Source organism: Diabrotica undecimpunctata, chromosome 5 (genome assembly GCF_040954645.1).
Source record: "Diabrotica undecimpunctata isolate CICGRU chromosome 5, icDiaUnde3, whole genome shotgun sequence".
Lineage (NCBI taxonomy): Eukaryota > Metazoa > Arthropoda > Insecta > Coleoptera > Chrysomelidae > Diabrotica > Diabrotica undecimpunctata.
In genome coordinates this window covers 87,589,668-87,602,796 of record NC_092807.1, presented here as the reverse complement: position 1 = coordinate 87,602,796, position 13,129 = coordinate 87,589,668, and the positions used below count along the sequence as shown (strand labels likewise).

General features: G+C 31.3%; 1 protein-coding gene across 1 annotated transcript; it reads right to left on the bottom strand.

Moving 5' to 3' along the window:
* Positions 1 to 9,755: 9,755 nt before the first annotated feature.
* On the bottom strand, positions 9,756 to 10,208 carry LOC140442349 (KRAB-A domain-containing protein 2-like). The gene has a single exon (XM_072533424.1). The coding sequence runs from the start codon at positions 10,206 to 10,208 to the stop codon at positions 9,756 to 9,758; it is 453 nt and encodes a 150-aa protein (XP_072389525.1).
* Positions 10,209 to 13,129: the final 2,921 nt, after the last annotated feature.

Here is a 13,129-nt window from a genome sequence, read left to right as displayed (position 1 = left end):
TATCATTCGAAGAATTTTACGTTTGCCATTCTGATGGGTGACTTTAATGCTAAAATAGAAAAAAGTAACATTATTAAAGATTTTGAAATAAGTAAAAGAAACTTAAGGGGAGTCTATTTCATAGATTTTTGTAAAGAGTATAGTCTACGTATAACGATTACCTTTTTCAAACTACCTAAACTGAGATTATATACGCAGAAATATCAGTTTTATTTTACCACTTCTAACATCCAGCAAATGTTTGTAAAATATTTGTACCGCTAGATCATTTTGCACTTATATTCTTATGTTTATGGTCAATCGAACTATTTGGAAGTAAAACCGATTATTTTAGATATGCATTAATGTCATCTGCATATGTAAATAGAGGAGTAATCGGTAATGTCTGTCAAAAGTCACCAGTCACTAGTAAGACATCACCATCCCATAGTTTGTCGTTACGTTTTAAATCTTGCATACTTATGTGCTTCGAATGAATGTTTATGAGCCATCTTACATTCATCCCAGATAATAACTGAACTTATTTGCATCAATGCAACAGTGCAACCATTCTACTTCTTTTTTTAATATTACATATTGCATTTGGTTTGCTATTAAGCTCTAGTGGTAGCTAGAGTACTGAATTTGCTGTTCGCCTACCATCTAATAATTTATTTTCTTAATTACCAATAAGTAACTTTAAAGGTTCTGGTGGAGTAATAAGAGGTGGTAACAGATGCCAACTGCTTTATTGGGAAACAATGCCTGAAAATACTAGTATACTGTGTCCATGGCAATTTTAAAATGCACTGAATAATAAATGTCTGGGGCATATTCAAATGCAAGACGATCAAATGATAAACGTGTAAATGCGCGGTTGATTCGCTGTTTTTCTCGTTCTTGTGTTCTGGATAGCTATATGCTGATAACGTGCAGCTCTCGTTCTTATTATATTCTGTCTTACACGTTGGTCACTATGTCCATGAGATTCTTGTCCACGGTTCTCTTCTGACCGCATTCTCGGATCTCCATTTATTTGAGTAGTTTGTTCGCCCGATATATTAGCCCTTGCAATTCACTTACGTCTTGCGGTTTGCCTAGTGCAACTAGAACCTTTTTTTATTTTATTCTAATATTTTATAGAATTTTACGACAATAAACGTAACCTAAAATTTACTACTAAAAACAAACTGAAGTAACAGTGTAAATAATACGTAAGACTTAATTCAAATTTGAGTACCTACTGTTATTATTAATATATAAAATAACACACAGCAGAATGATAAAAAAATCAAAATAGTATGTATACTCGGTTCACTAGTCCCAGTCTAACTCTAGTTTTTTTTTTTTTTTTTTTTTTATATTTTTATGGCTTCGGCAGTTTGCCATACAGCCAGTTACATGATCTTTTGATCTCATTAGGTACAGTAAAAAGTTTTTGAGTTATTTACAATCGAATAGACTAAAATAGATAAATTTACAACATTTAACAAAAAGAAGAGAAAAAATATAAATAATACATACACATATATATCCATAAACATATACAATTAACATGGGTCACTCGTTTCACGTCCAGGGGACCATCAGGACATTATAATATATAACATACACAGGAGAACTAGGCCACGGTAAATAGGATTAAACATATAAAGGAGAGAAAACAAAGGTAAAAAGTAAAAACCAAATTTTTTTTTTAACTAAAGAAAAATATTACATTTGGTCAAAAAATCGATTATGCAATCGTAAATTAATCTATTTTGAGTCGCTAGGGCAGATAAAACGTTAAACGGAGATTTACTGGTAATACGAACTATATTATTATATAATAAGGTGGATTCCAAATTATATTTGGCACAACCAAAAATTACATGATCTAGGTCACCTTCTACTCCACATTTCACACAGTTTTTACTCTCGATCACATGAATCCTTGCAAGATGAGCAGGAAAACAAGCATGTCCAAATTTAAGCCTAGATATGGTTGTTATATAACGCCTAGGGACATTATAAGTTCTGTGCCAATGTGCAACAGGGACAGTTGTGTGTAAAGAAGTGTATCTATTTGGGTTGGTAAAACAAAACTCAGACCATAGGTCACTCCATTTATATTTTAAAACTGTCTTGCGTGAAGCAACCAAATCAGAAATACTGGGTAGAAATTCTGTGGTATCCACTGAATAAATACTTAATTTGGCTAGTTGGTCCACATGTTCATTATGTTTAATTCCACTGTGTGCTTTGGCCCATATAAATATCACATTTTTTTTATTTTCCTTAAAGTGTTTAACTAATTTTTTAATTAATATTATGTAGGGATTGGAGTATGTAGTTGGAACAAAAGGTTGGTTAATGGCTGTGAGAACTGACATGGAATCTGAAACAATAATGACGGAGGAATCTCTGTTAGAAACAAAAAGTAGGGCTTGATATATGGCAATTGCTTCCGCACTAAATATGGAAATATTTGCTTTTAATTTGAACATTTTTTCTACCTTCTCCATGGGGATGTAAAAGGCACATCCTGTACCGTCTTCTGATTTGGAGGCATCCGTGTAGATAGTACTGTAGTAATCCCAATTGGATAAGATGCTTGTTATAATGTTGTTATTTGCTCTTCCAGTGTTAACATAATTTGGTTTAATAAATTTAACGCTATAAAAAAGAGCTTCAAAATCATTTATATCTGTGTGTGATTTTAAATTAATAGCTTCATCAGCACAAACTGTGTTTTCTCTAAGAGCTTCACATAGGGTTGGAGAATTTTTCTTAATCCAATATTTATTCGTTAAATCATAATTATTTAAATTTGTTAATTCGGTATAAAGGAAAGTGTTCTGGTGTTTAATTTTCAGTAAAAATTTTTCGGCCAAGAAATGTCTTCTAAGAGAAATTGGAGGCTCACGTGCTTCAACATAAAGGGGCTCAATAGGAGTTGTCTTTATGGCACCAATACAGATACGCAAACACTGGTTTATAAATATGTTTAATTTGTTTAGTAAGTTCTTGCTGGCAGATCCATATAACCAACATCCATAATCTATGATAGAGCGAATGTAAGTTCTATAAAAAAGTAAGGAAGTCTGAACATCTGTTCCCCACCAAGATTTAGTTGTCATTTTGAGAAAGTTTAGGCCTTTTTCACATCTATTTAACATATATTCTATGTGAAATTTCCATGTGAGCTTGTGATCCAGTATAATGCCCAAATATTTAATTACCTTTTTAAAAGGAATTTCTCGCTGTTTTACTATAAATGTTTCGATATTGGGAATATTATGTCTACTGAAAATGGTCACTGCTGATTTTGTGGCCGACAGCTGAAGGTGATTTTCTTCCAACCATATTTCTACAACGTTGTAGGTATCCATTAAAAATCCAAAAGCTTCATCTCTCTTCTTTGTTTCACAGTAAATGCAGAAGTCATCTGCATATTGGATGATCTTAAAAGGATATTTTTCCAACTTTAATTTATGTAGGTCAGCTGTGTATAAATTGAAAAGAAAAGGACTTAAGACAGCTCCTTGTGGAATTTCTGTGAAAACATATCTTGGGCCTAATAAATGGTTGTTAAAATCCCTGACATAAACATGTCTTTCTGAATATAATCCGATAATAGCATACACTATTGCCTTAGGAATGTTAAAATCAATAATCATTTTTTTACTCAAAATATTTAAGTTTAAGGTGTCATATGCTTTCTCAATATCAATAAAAATTGTTGGAAGAAAGTTATTTCTAGAGAAATTATTTTGAATATTTGTTACTAAGGTTGTAAGTGCATCTAGCGTACCCACTCCTCTTTTGTATGCAAATTGACAGGGCGTAAGCAGGTCTTTTTTATGTAGCCACCATTCCAGCTTATGTTTTATCATACGTTCGAAAGTTTTTTGCACACATGATAGCAGAGAAATTGGTCTATAAGAATGGGCCAAGCTAGGGTCTTTACCTTGTTTAGGAATCGGTGTGATTATAATTTTCCTAAAATCTTCAATGCACTCACCTGCAAGCATCTCATCAAAAATTTGTAGAAGAAAACTTTTTGCTATAATTGGTAGGTACTCTAACATCGGATACTTTATTTGATCAAAACCCGGGGCAGTACTTTTTTTATTTCTTAAAGCATAATTTAGTTCATTAATGTGAAAATTATTTGCCAAAAAATGTTTTTTATCTAAGATCGTATGTTCGATATTTACAGTGAAAGGAACAGTCTGGGGAGCTACATGATTAAAAAACTCATCTATTAAATCATCATTATGTGGCTTACCAATGTTTATTGTTTTACGATTCATTTTTGTTCTTGTTTCCATATCATGCTAGTTGGAGTATTTTTGTTGAGATTGGAACACCATTCAATCCAACTTTTTTTAGCTTTTTCTTTTAATGTTCGTTTAGTAAGTGCCATGCATTTTTGGTATGCAAGAAAATTATCTTTTGTGGGGTTTTCTTTGTATACTTGCAGTACATGTTTCCTTTCAGAAATTATGTTGTCACATTCTGCATCCCACCAAGGTGAAGGTGTTCGATTTTTGCACTTAAACGGTCTGTATTCTTTTAAAGTTCTTTGTGCCGCATTATTTATACAATTGATTAAGAATGCATATTTTTCTTTGGTGGTTGGATATTCTGCATCAGTAAAGTTATAAAAGTAGTCTTCCACAAACTCTTTATATTGTTCCCAATTAGCTCCTTTTAGGTTCCATCTATATCGCGGAATTGTGATGTCCTGCGGAATTTGCTGCATTGCAAGAGTTATTTTGAAATGATTCGATCCAAGTGTGTCAGAGTAAACTGCCCAATCTATATCACTAGCTACGTCCGAGGAGCAATAGGTAACATCTATCATAGAATCATTGCATCCTAGCCGGGTAATACACGTGGGTTCGCCAGTATTCATAACTACAAAATCACAATTATTGCTTGCTTCAATGAGTTGTTTACCAATAGAATCGTTTTTATGGGATCCCCAAGTAGCATGATGCGCGTTAAAATCCCCACCAATAATACATGGAGTTGAAAACTGCGAAAAAATATTTACCCAATCAGTTGTGTTGGTTTTAATATCCGGTGACCTATAAACGGAAATTATACTTAAAGTTTTATTGTTGAATTTGATATTAATACCACAAACAAGAAGATCGACATTAAAATTGGAAACTATGCTTAATTCTAGGTGTGAAATCGACTTTTTGACCAAAATGCAAATTCCTGAAAAACCATCTTGTCTATCTTTACGAATTACATTATAACCTACGAAACTATATACTTTTTTGGGTTTAAACCATGTTTCACTTATTATTGCTACATCAATATTAATATTTACAAGATAATGCATTAGACTATTTTTATTCGAAACAGCAGAACGTGCATTCCACTGACAAATATTTAATGTCTTTGGTAATGGAGTGAAGGTTACTTTTTACATGTGTCCTCCAACACTTTATTTATTCCTGTTTTAATTAAATCATTATTCAAATTTTTGATATCTTCAATGGTATGAATACCTTTTAAAAATTCAACTATAAAATCTGCAATTGACTTTACAATGTTTTTGTTATTTAAATTTTGATAATTTGGTGGATTATTATTTCGAGGCAGTGGTTGATTAGGGCCAAACTGAAACGGAAACATCGGTTGTGGAGGAGGAGTGTCATTAGAAATTCGACGTTTTTTATTGCTATGGCCGGTAGGACTTCGTGTAGGATGGGTGGGCAAAACGTAATTGCTATTATTCTTAAAATTTGAGTGTAAAAGGGAGTTGGAATTTCCAGACTTAGATTCAATCGCTGGTAAAGGCGGAAAAGTGGAGTTGGATAAAATAGAAAAACTATTGTTAACAGATATACCAGAATAAGACATTTCACAATATTCTTTTGCCTCAATAAAGGAAATATTTTGTTCAACCATAACATTCTTAATTTTACGTTGTTTTTCATAATGAGGACATTTTCTTGAAATAGAAACGTGGTCATTTGTTTTACTATATAAACAGCGAATTTCTGAATCGTGACAAACATGATTTTCAGCTTTTACATTACTACACTTAATACATAACTCTTCAATATTTTTACATTGCCTAGAAATGTGACCATAGCGTAGACATCTGAAGCACTGTGTAACTCTGCTAAAAAACCGCTCCACCTAAAAATATACACTATTTATTGAAATATAATTGGGTAAAGTGTTCCCTTCAAAAGTTACATTAATGGTTTTTTTGGGGACATACTGTATATCACCATCCTTTTCTATTCTACGATGTGTACGTTTAACATCAACTACTGTTGAAGGAAATTTTATGTTATCTAAAATATATTTCGTATCGAATTGAGTATCAATATCTTTTATCAAACCCTTAATTTCTAATAAATGATTTGGTATAAACGCTACAAGATCATTTTCTGATAAAAGAGGATTGTTTACTAAAGCATTGGCATCAGAACATGTTTTTAGACTAACTTTTATTCTATTTTTTCCAACAGATCTAATTTGGTTAATATTGTTAACATTTAGTTTTTTGTGTAAGATATCTCCCACAAATAAGGGATGAAGAAGGCCGGCATTTTCAATATTTTTTCGTTCGATAAAAACACAAATATTACTCAAATTATACTTATCTCCATTTCTTAGATTAAAAACTTTAGGTGTTTTATTTTGTTTATAAATATCTTTTTCTTTATCACTAATGACCTGACGACTGGTTTCAGCTGTTGTCTCAGAACTTAAAGTGGTATCCATGTCTTGTACGGGGACCGATAAATAATTTTCTGACTCCGCATCACTTTTAGAGTTATTTGCACTCATTGTCTGGTTAATAGTTACACCTAACGGCGTCTTTCTTTTTAAAGCTTCCCCCATTTAGGGGGGAGCTATTTACACTCCGTACACGTTAACCACCGTACCACTTCGTTGGCTACCTGAATGGGAATCTTGAGTACTTATTAATTGTAATATAACTATTAAATACTGTTTAATATACACACAATTATTAAAAACTAATAGGAGAACTTTTAATTATCAAGTTTAACTTTGACAGTTATTTGACGTATGCCAACTCTAGTTAATTTAATAATTATTTATTTTTTGTGAAGTTAGTTAAAAAAAAAATAAAAAAATCAAAATAGTATGTATACTCGGTTCACTAGTCCCAGTCTAACTCTAGTTAATTTAATAATTATTTATTTTTTGTGAAGTTAGTTACATTCTGGCTGACTGGGAGTGTTTTAAAACTAAAAATTATTCTCTTCTAACACATGCAAAATAAAATAGCGTGCATTTTGATATGCTGGAAGTGTCTGTAAACTAACAATTATTTACTACTAACATATGCAAAATAAAACAGCGCAAAACAATAAATAAAAGGTTTAATGTTTATATTTTTGTAACTGTATAATTATGTATTTACAAATAATAAGATTACTCACTATATATAGTTAAGAAATAATAAAATCACAAAACACTGTTGCTCGATTTTCAATAAATAATGAAATTCATTTGGAATCATTTCTTTAAATTTGGGATGATAATATTGAATAATATTAAATTGTATTCATTACTCTAGGGAAATATTAAGCGAAATGATTTCTTAGCGTTCCTTACAATAACTGTAAGCCCAAATTTGGTGCAACTTAACGAGTGTAAATTATCATCTCAGTAGATATCATTATCAGTAGATTTTACTATTTTTAATTTTTTATTTTAATATTGAATTAATGCACAAACTTAAATTTTTTTACTTTATTGCAGAGAAATTGTTAAAATTTTTTTTTTATTATAAATAAACAATATTAAACATTTTAAAATTACTTTTAATTATAAACAAATAATTCTGTCAAAAATAAAAAATTTTACCCTCGAGTAAATATCACATTTTTTAAAAGAGTTCATATACAACTGATAAAAGTTGATATCTGATGGTATATGGTATAGATTAGTGTATAAAACTGTTTTTAATGGAAAATAAAACCGCTTATACTATTTTCCTTACAATTTCATCATATTTTCTCAAGTTTAAACGAAACGAAAAAAATAAATAGACGTGAAATTTAGTAAACGTCACTTTATGTTTGAACGAAATGCTGTAGAGGTAGTTCGTATAAAATATTTTGTATAAGTCAGAGTACAAATATAAAAATAAAAAATGATAAATTTCAGTATATCAAAAATATGTTAAACATATCAAACATAAACTATATATGTTACGGTCAATGTGATAAGTCCGGTCTGTAATAATAATAACCGGTAAATATTAACAATAACCTTAGCAGTTAGTCAATGTGATTAATAATGTCTTTATAATTAGATTAACCGGTTATTATTAATACTATCATAACAGCTCTGGTAAATGTAATAAAAAACGCATTTTAGGCTTCGCTACTGTTTATTTATAAAACTTGGTAATAAAGTTAAACACTTAAGCAGAACTTATTAATCAAAAAATCTAACTGAACATGTTTTAAGTAAAAACAGTCTAGTATTTGGTAATAAAATTAAAACACTTACACAGAACTTATCAATCAAAACGCCTAACTAGACTCGTATCAGGTATGTTAAATATTTAAACATAATTTTATCAATCAAAAATCCCAACTAGACATAAGTAAAAACAGACTCGTATTTTCGTAATAGATTTATGTCTGGTTGCACCAACAAATCTTGAGCTCCAGCATAGCTCAGATCAGCTTATAGATAGAGCCGTTTCACTTACTTTGCACCATAATTTTTATCGATCCATTGCACGTAGCAATCCATTGTAACAAACTGAAAATTGATCTAAAACTCAATGGTGTAACGCGTATGTTTCGTAAGCCGAGCTTAAGGCACGTCTTAAGGTTAAGATCTGTTGGTGCAACCAAGCCTAAAACACTTATCAATCAAACAGAACTTATCAATCAAAAAACCTAACTAAACATGTAATAAGTAAAAACAGACTCGTATCAGGCAATAAAGTTAAACATTTAAACAATAATTTATCAATCAACAATCCCAACTAGACATGTAATAAGTAAAAAACTCGTATTTGGTAATAAAAGTTAACACTTAAAACAGAATTTATCAATTAAAAATTCCAACTAGACATGTATTAAATCAATACAAACTCATATTAGGTAATTAATTTAAACATTTAAACATAATTTATTAATCAAAAATCCCAACTAGACATGCAATAAGTAAAAACAAACTAATTTAAGAATATAATTACTTGTTTTTACAGGACAGGTTCTTGTGGCACTTAGAATTACACAGAACACTTGCTTTTTTACATTTGCAGCGATTTTAGTTGCATTGGCCACTACAATTGCAGTGACGGAATCCTTGACCACCTAAATTCGAATCTTTACGGGCGCATGCCCTGAAACTTATTTCAATAGCAGACACATCATTGACTAAAATAAGTGTTTCCTTGCAGGTGGTAAATTCGATTCTTGCATAAAGTTGGTTTAAAATACCATGCTTGGTGCCTAGCTTATACAGCCTTTTATCTTTAACAGAAATAATAATGGCAATAATATTTCGGCTATCGGCCTTAGCACTATCAACTTCTGGAATTCGCACTCTAAGACTTTCACCTACTTTTACAAGAGGGAATATATCATTAGAATGCTTTAACAATCTGTCAGCTTATTTTCTGAGTGACTCTTTAGCAAGATCTCGAATCTCTTAAATTTTCTTTGAATTTTTCTTAACTTCAGTGCCATCTTCTTCGTGTCCCCCATTTTCTTCAACCCCAATTGTCTTGTCTACCCCATTGTCATTGTCTTCCCCGTTGATAGCAACTATTGTACATGCGTATTATATTCTATTAGGTTGTTAGCGTTACCGGGATATTCAACATTCGCCAATTGTGAATCCTCGGTTGTACTGATAACATCCAAATTACCACGGTGTTTTGCTCCACCATTAGCATTATCGGACTCATCTGCTAATATTGCTTCTAAATCTTCTTCGCTTCTAATTTCAGTTAAAGTACCAGCAGGTAAGGATGTTTTTAATCCGACTTTAGCCTTACAACCGGATAGTGCTTCGTATGTACTACAGCTAATGCCGGAATGGTAAGCTCTGTTTTTCATAAATTGAATGAACTTTATGCCTTCCGACCACTGAATCGCTTTGTTTGTTTCCAGCCATGTGGCCAACATTTTTTCGATATCTTGGTTCACTCTCTCTACCGAACCTTGCGGCTGGCTATGTCTGGGTTTTACGTGGACAATTTTTAGTTCGTTCCACATACTGCAGACTTCTTCAATAATCTTATTTGCGAATTTTCGACCATTATAACTATGTAAAATGTGTGGAACTCCAAATATGGTAAACACTTCCAACAAATGGTACGCAGCTTCTTCGGCACGCTAGGTTTTGAATGCTCTGAGCTGGACAAATTTGGTAAGATGGTCTTGATAGACCATAATAAATTTATAGTCACCATCCTCTTGTGACTGCATGTCAATGAGATCGACTTGATACCTCGAATTAAATGCACTAGTTAAAATTAAAATTAAAATATAATTAAAATATTCATTTTCTTTTGACACGGTACACAAAGATTTAAGTAAACCTTGACAAACTCCACAGTGATGTTCTTATATTTCGTCTTAAGTTCTTTCATCATTCTGTTGCGGCCTCCATGTCCAATTGAAATATGAGTCTCGTGAATCATATCGAAAGTTTCCTCCATAATTACATAATAAACAATCTCTGTTGTTTTTTACTGGCACGAGTTTCTCGACATTATCAATTTTTACAATATCATATAGTGATAACCGTTGATATTCTTCAGGTGTTTTGTGAGAAGTCTTGTCTTTGGTTGTTTTAACTTTCATTAAAATGCATAATACTCATCTCTGGTGAATAACTGATGATTGTTCCTTTTCCAGATTTAAGCGTATCAATTTGATCGCTAAATCGTGCTTTCATGGACTCGAAATCACTCATTGTAAAATAAGTTAGTAGGTATGCACAGAACACTCGAAACTTCACACCGCTTGTTCAACTAAACAAAAATGTTTTATAACGACACAGAACCGCTTCCGACTACAGATTTACTATCACTGTGGTAACACACGCGCCTTATTTTAACACTGGTATGTCTCAGTGACTAATACACTTACTTTTCTCCACCCCACAAGCTTCTAAGAACTTATTGGTATTCAACATTTATCACGTTTACCGTTTGATTACGGGATTTATTAAAAATAACCGGTCAATGTGATTATTTCTGGTATATTTATTACTTTTACCTAGCTATTCGGGTTGTATTAATAGTAACCGGTAATTATTAATAATTCCCATTTAATCATATTTACCGTAACATATACACACAGGTCTAAAACTATATACACATAAAAAAAAACATGAGAACGGTCTTAACTTAACCTAAGTTCTTGCAACGGATTAACTGTCTGTTGAAATAAATAAGCATCCATCAAATGAAAATTTAGTTAAATACGTACAAAGAACACAAAATTGAAGAAATATAAAAATACAATATGCGAAAAAACTTAAGGTACAAAAATAAAGATCTTACCCTTAAAGAGGCCTGGAACACACGTAGAATCGTCGGTAGATCTTAATGCAAAGCAACAAAATAAAATAAATTAAAAAGGAGGGCCTTGATATAGAAACATATTTACATGTATAAAGTACCAGTAACGTCGTTTGGAGGTCGAAATAATCAAAACTCTGCTTAACATAACGTATTTCGTAGGCACTTAGCCGGAATAGTGACAATATCTTTAAAGGGATTATTTAGAATATTTTCAAACAAAATTAATGGGATTTTATAAAAGTTCGAAATCGGTTTTAAGAGGAATATAGCGGGTAGTCGAAAACATGTAACGATTGTTTTATTGGGAAATATAAGCAGCATATAATAATTGCTTGGGAAATAATTACAAAAAAATTAACTACATACTAAGCGTTATACAAAATTTAGAATCTTGAACTATATTTGGACAAAATGTAACCTATCGGCTTTTCCACACGTTCCAATTTAAAAAATAACTCTAAGTAACATAATTATTCCCCAATTAGAAATAACCTTAACACTTATCCAGGCAACACATTTTACTTACGTAACCGGGCAACTCGGGTCCGTTGGGCCTACCACTGTTCTTGAATGTACTATTCATATTTAACCAAATATTTTTAATATTCTTTTTTTATTTTTTATTAAAGTTATATTGTTAAAATTAAATTTAAATTGTCTAGATTCAAAAAAAGGTGCTACTATAGTATTCGCTCTACCTCGAGGGTGCGATCTACCTGAAGGATTTGGACAAAACAATGAAATGCAAGAAAACTTTGTAGAAAAAATATTTATTCACAAGTAATAAACACTTGGAGCCAAATAATGACTTAATTATTAAATAAATAAAAACTTTTGTAAATCTACCAGACCATTTTATTTGAAAAGAGGGGTTGATGTTTACGCATACCCTGGAAAAGGTGTTGTTGCCTTTCGTTATTGTGTGAAAACCCTTCTGTGAAAAGATTATGGTACATAGTAGCTCATGTATAAAGTACCGACAAAAACAATTTTTACAAAATGAATAAAACGCATACCTCAGAAGAATATTATTATTTTACTTTTACAAATTAATATTTTGTCATATCAATTTACTATTTTAGTTGGGACTAAGCCACAAGATTAGCTTATTCCCAACTAGAATAACAAATTAATATGACAAATTAAATAGTTATTAAGTATTAGGTTAAAAAAAAACAATAAAAATAAAAAAACCATAGATTAGTCATTTATTTTTCTGTATTGCAATACTTACAAACTTTTGTAATTATAAAGTAATCGTCACACACATTTCTACTGCATATTTCACAAATTTGTTTTTGTTTCCTGTCCGTTTTTGTTGGGCACATGTGACACCTTTTCCTTGTTAATACTGGAGGTTTTTCTAGTTTTTGCTCTTTATTATGTGGTTCAACTTCCTGTAAGCATTTTTCAATACACTGTTTTGTTTCCTATTGTAGTTACCTTGATATTCTTCTCAAAATTTGAGGCAATGGTAGTTGTTCTGCTGTCGTTGTAAGAAACAATCTTCGCTTTTCATTTTTGTTTTTGTTCCATTTTGGATGTAAATTTGTCCAAGTAATAAATGAGGCTACCCCAGCCACGTCTAAAATATTCATAAAAAAT

Bases quoted from the DNA above. Each gene is read 5' to 3' on its own strand.
- LOC140442349 (XM_072533424.1), bottom strand. From the start codon at position 10,208: ATGTGGAACGAACTAAAAATTGTCCACGTAAAACCCAGACATAGCCAG.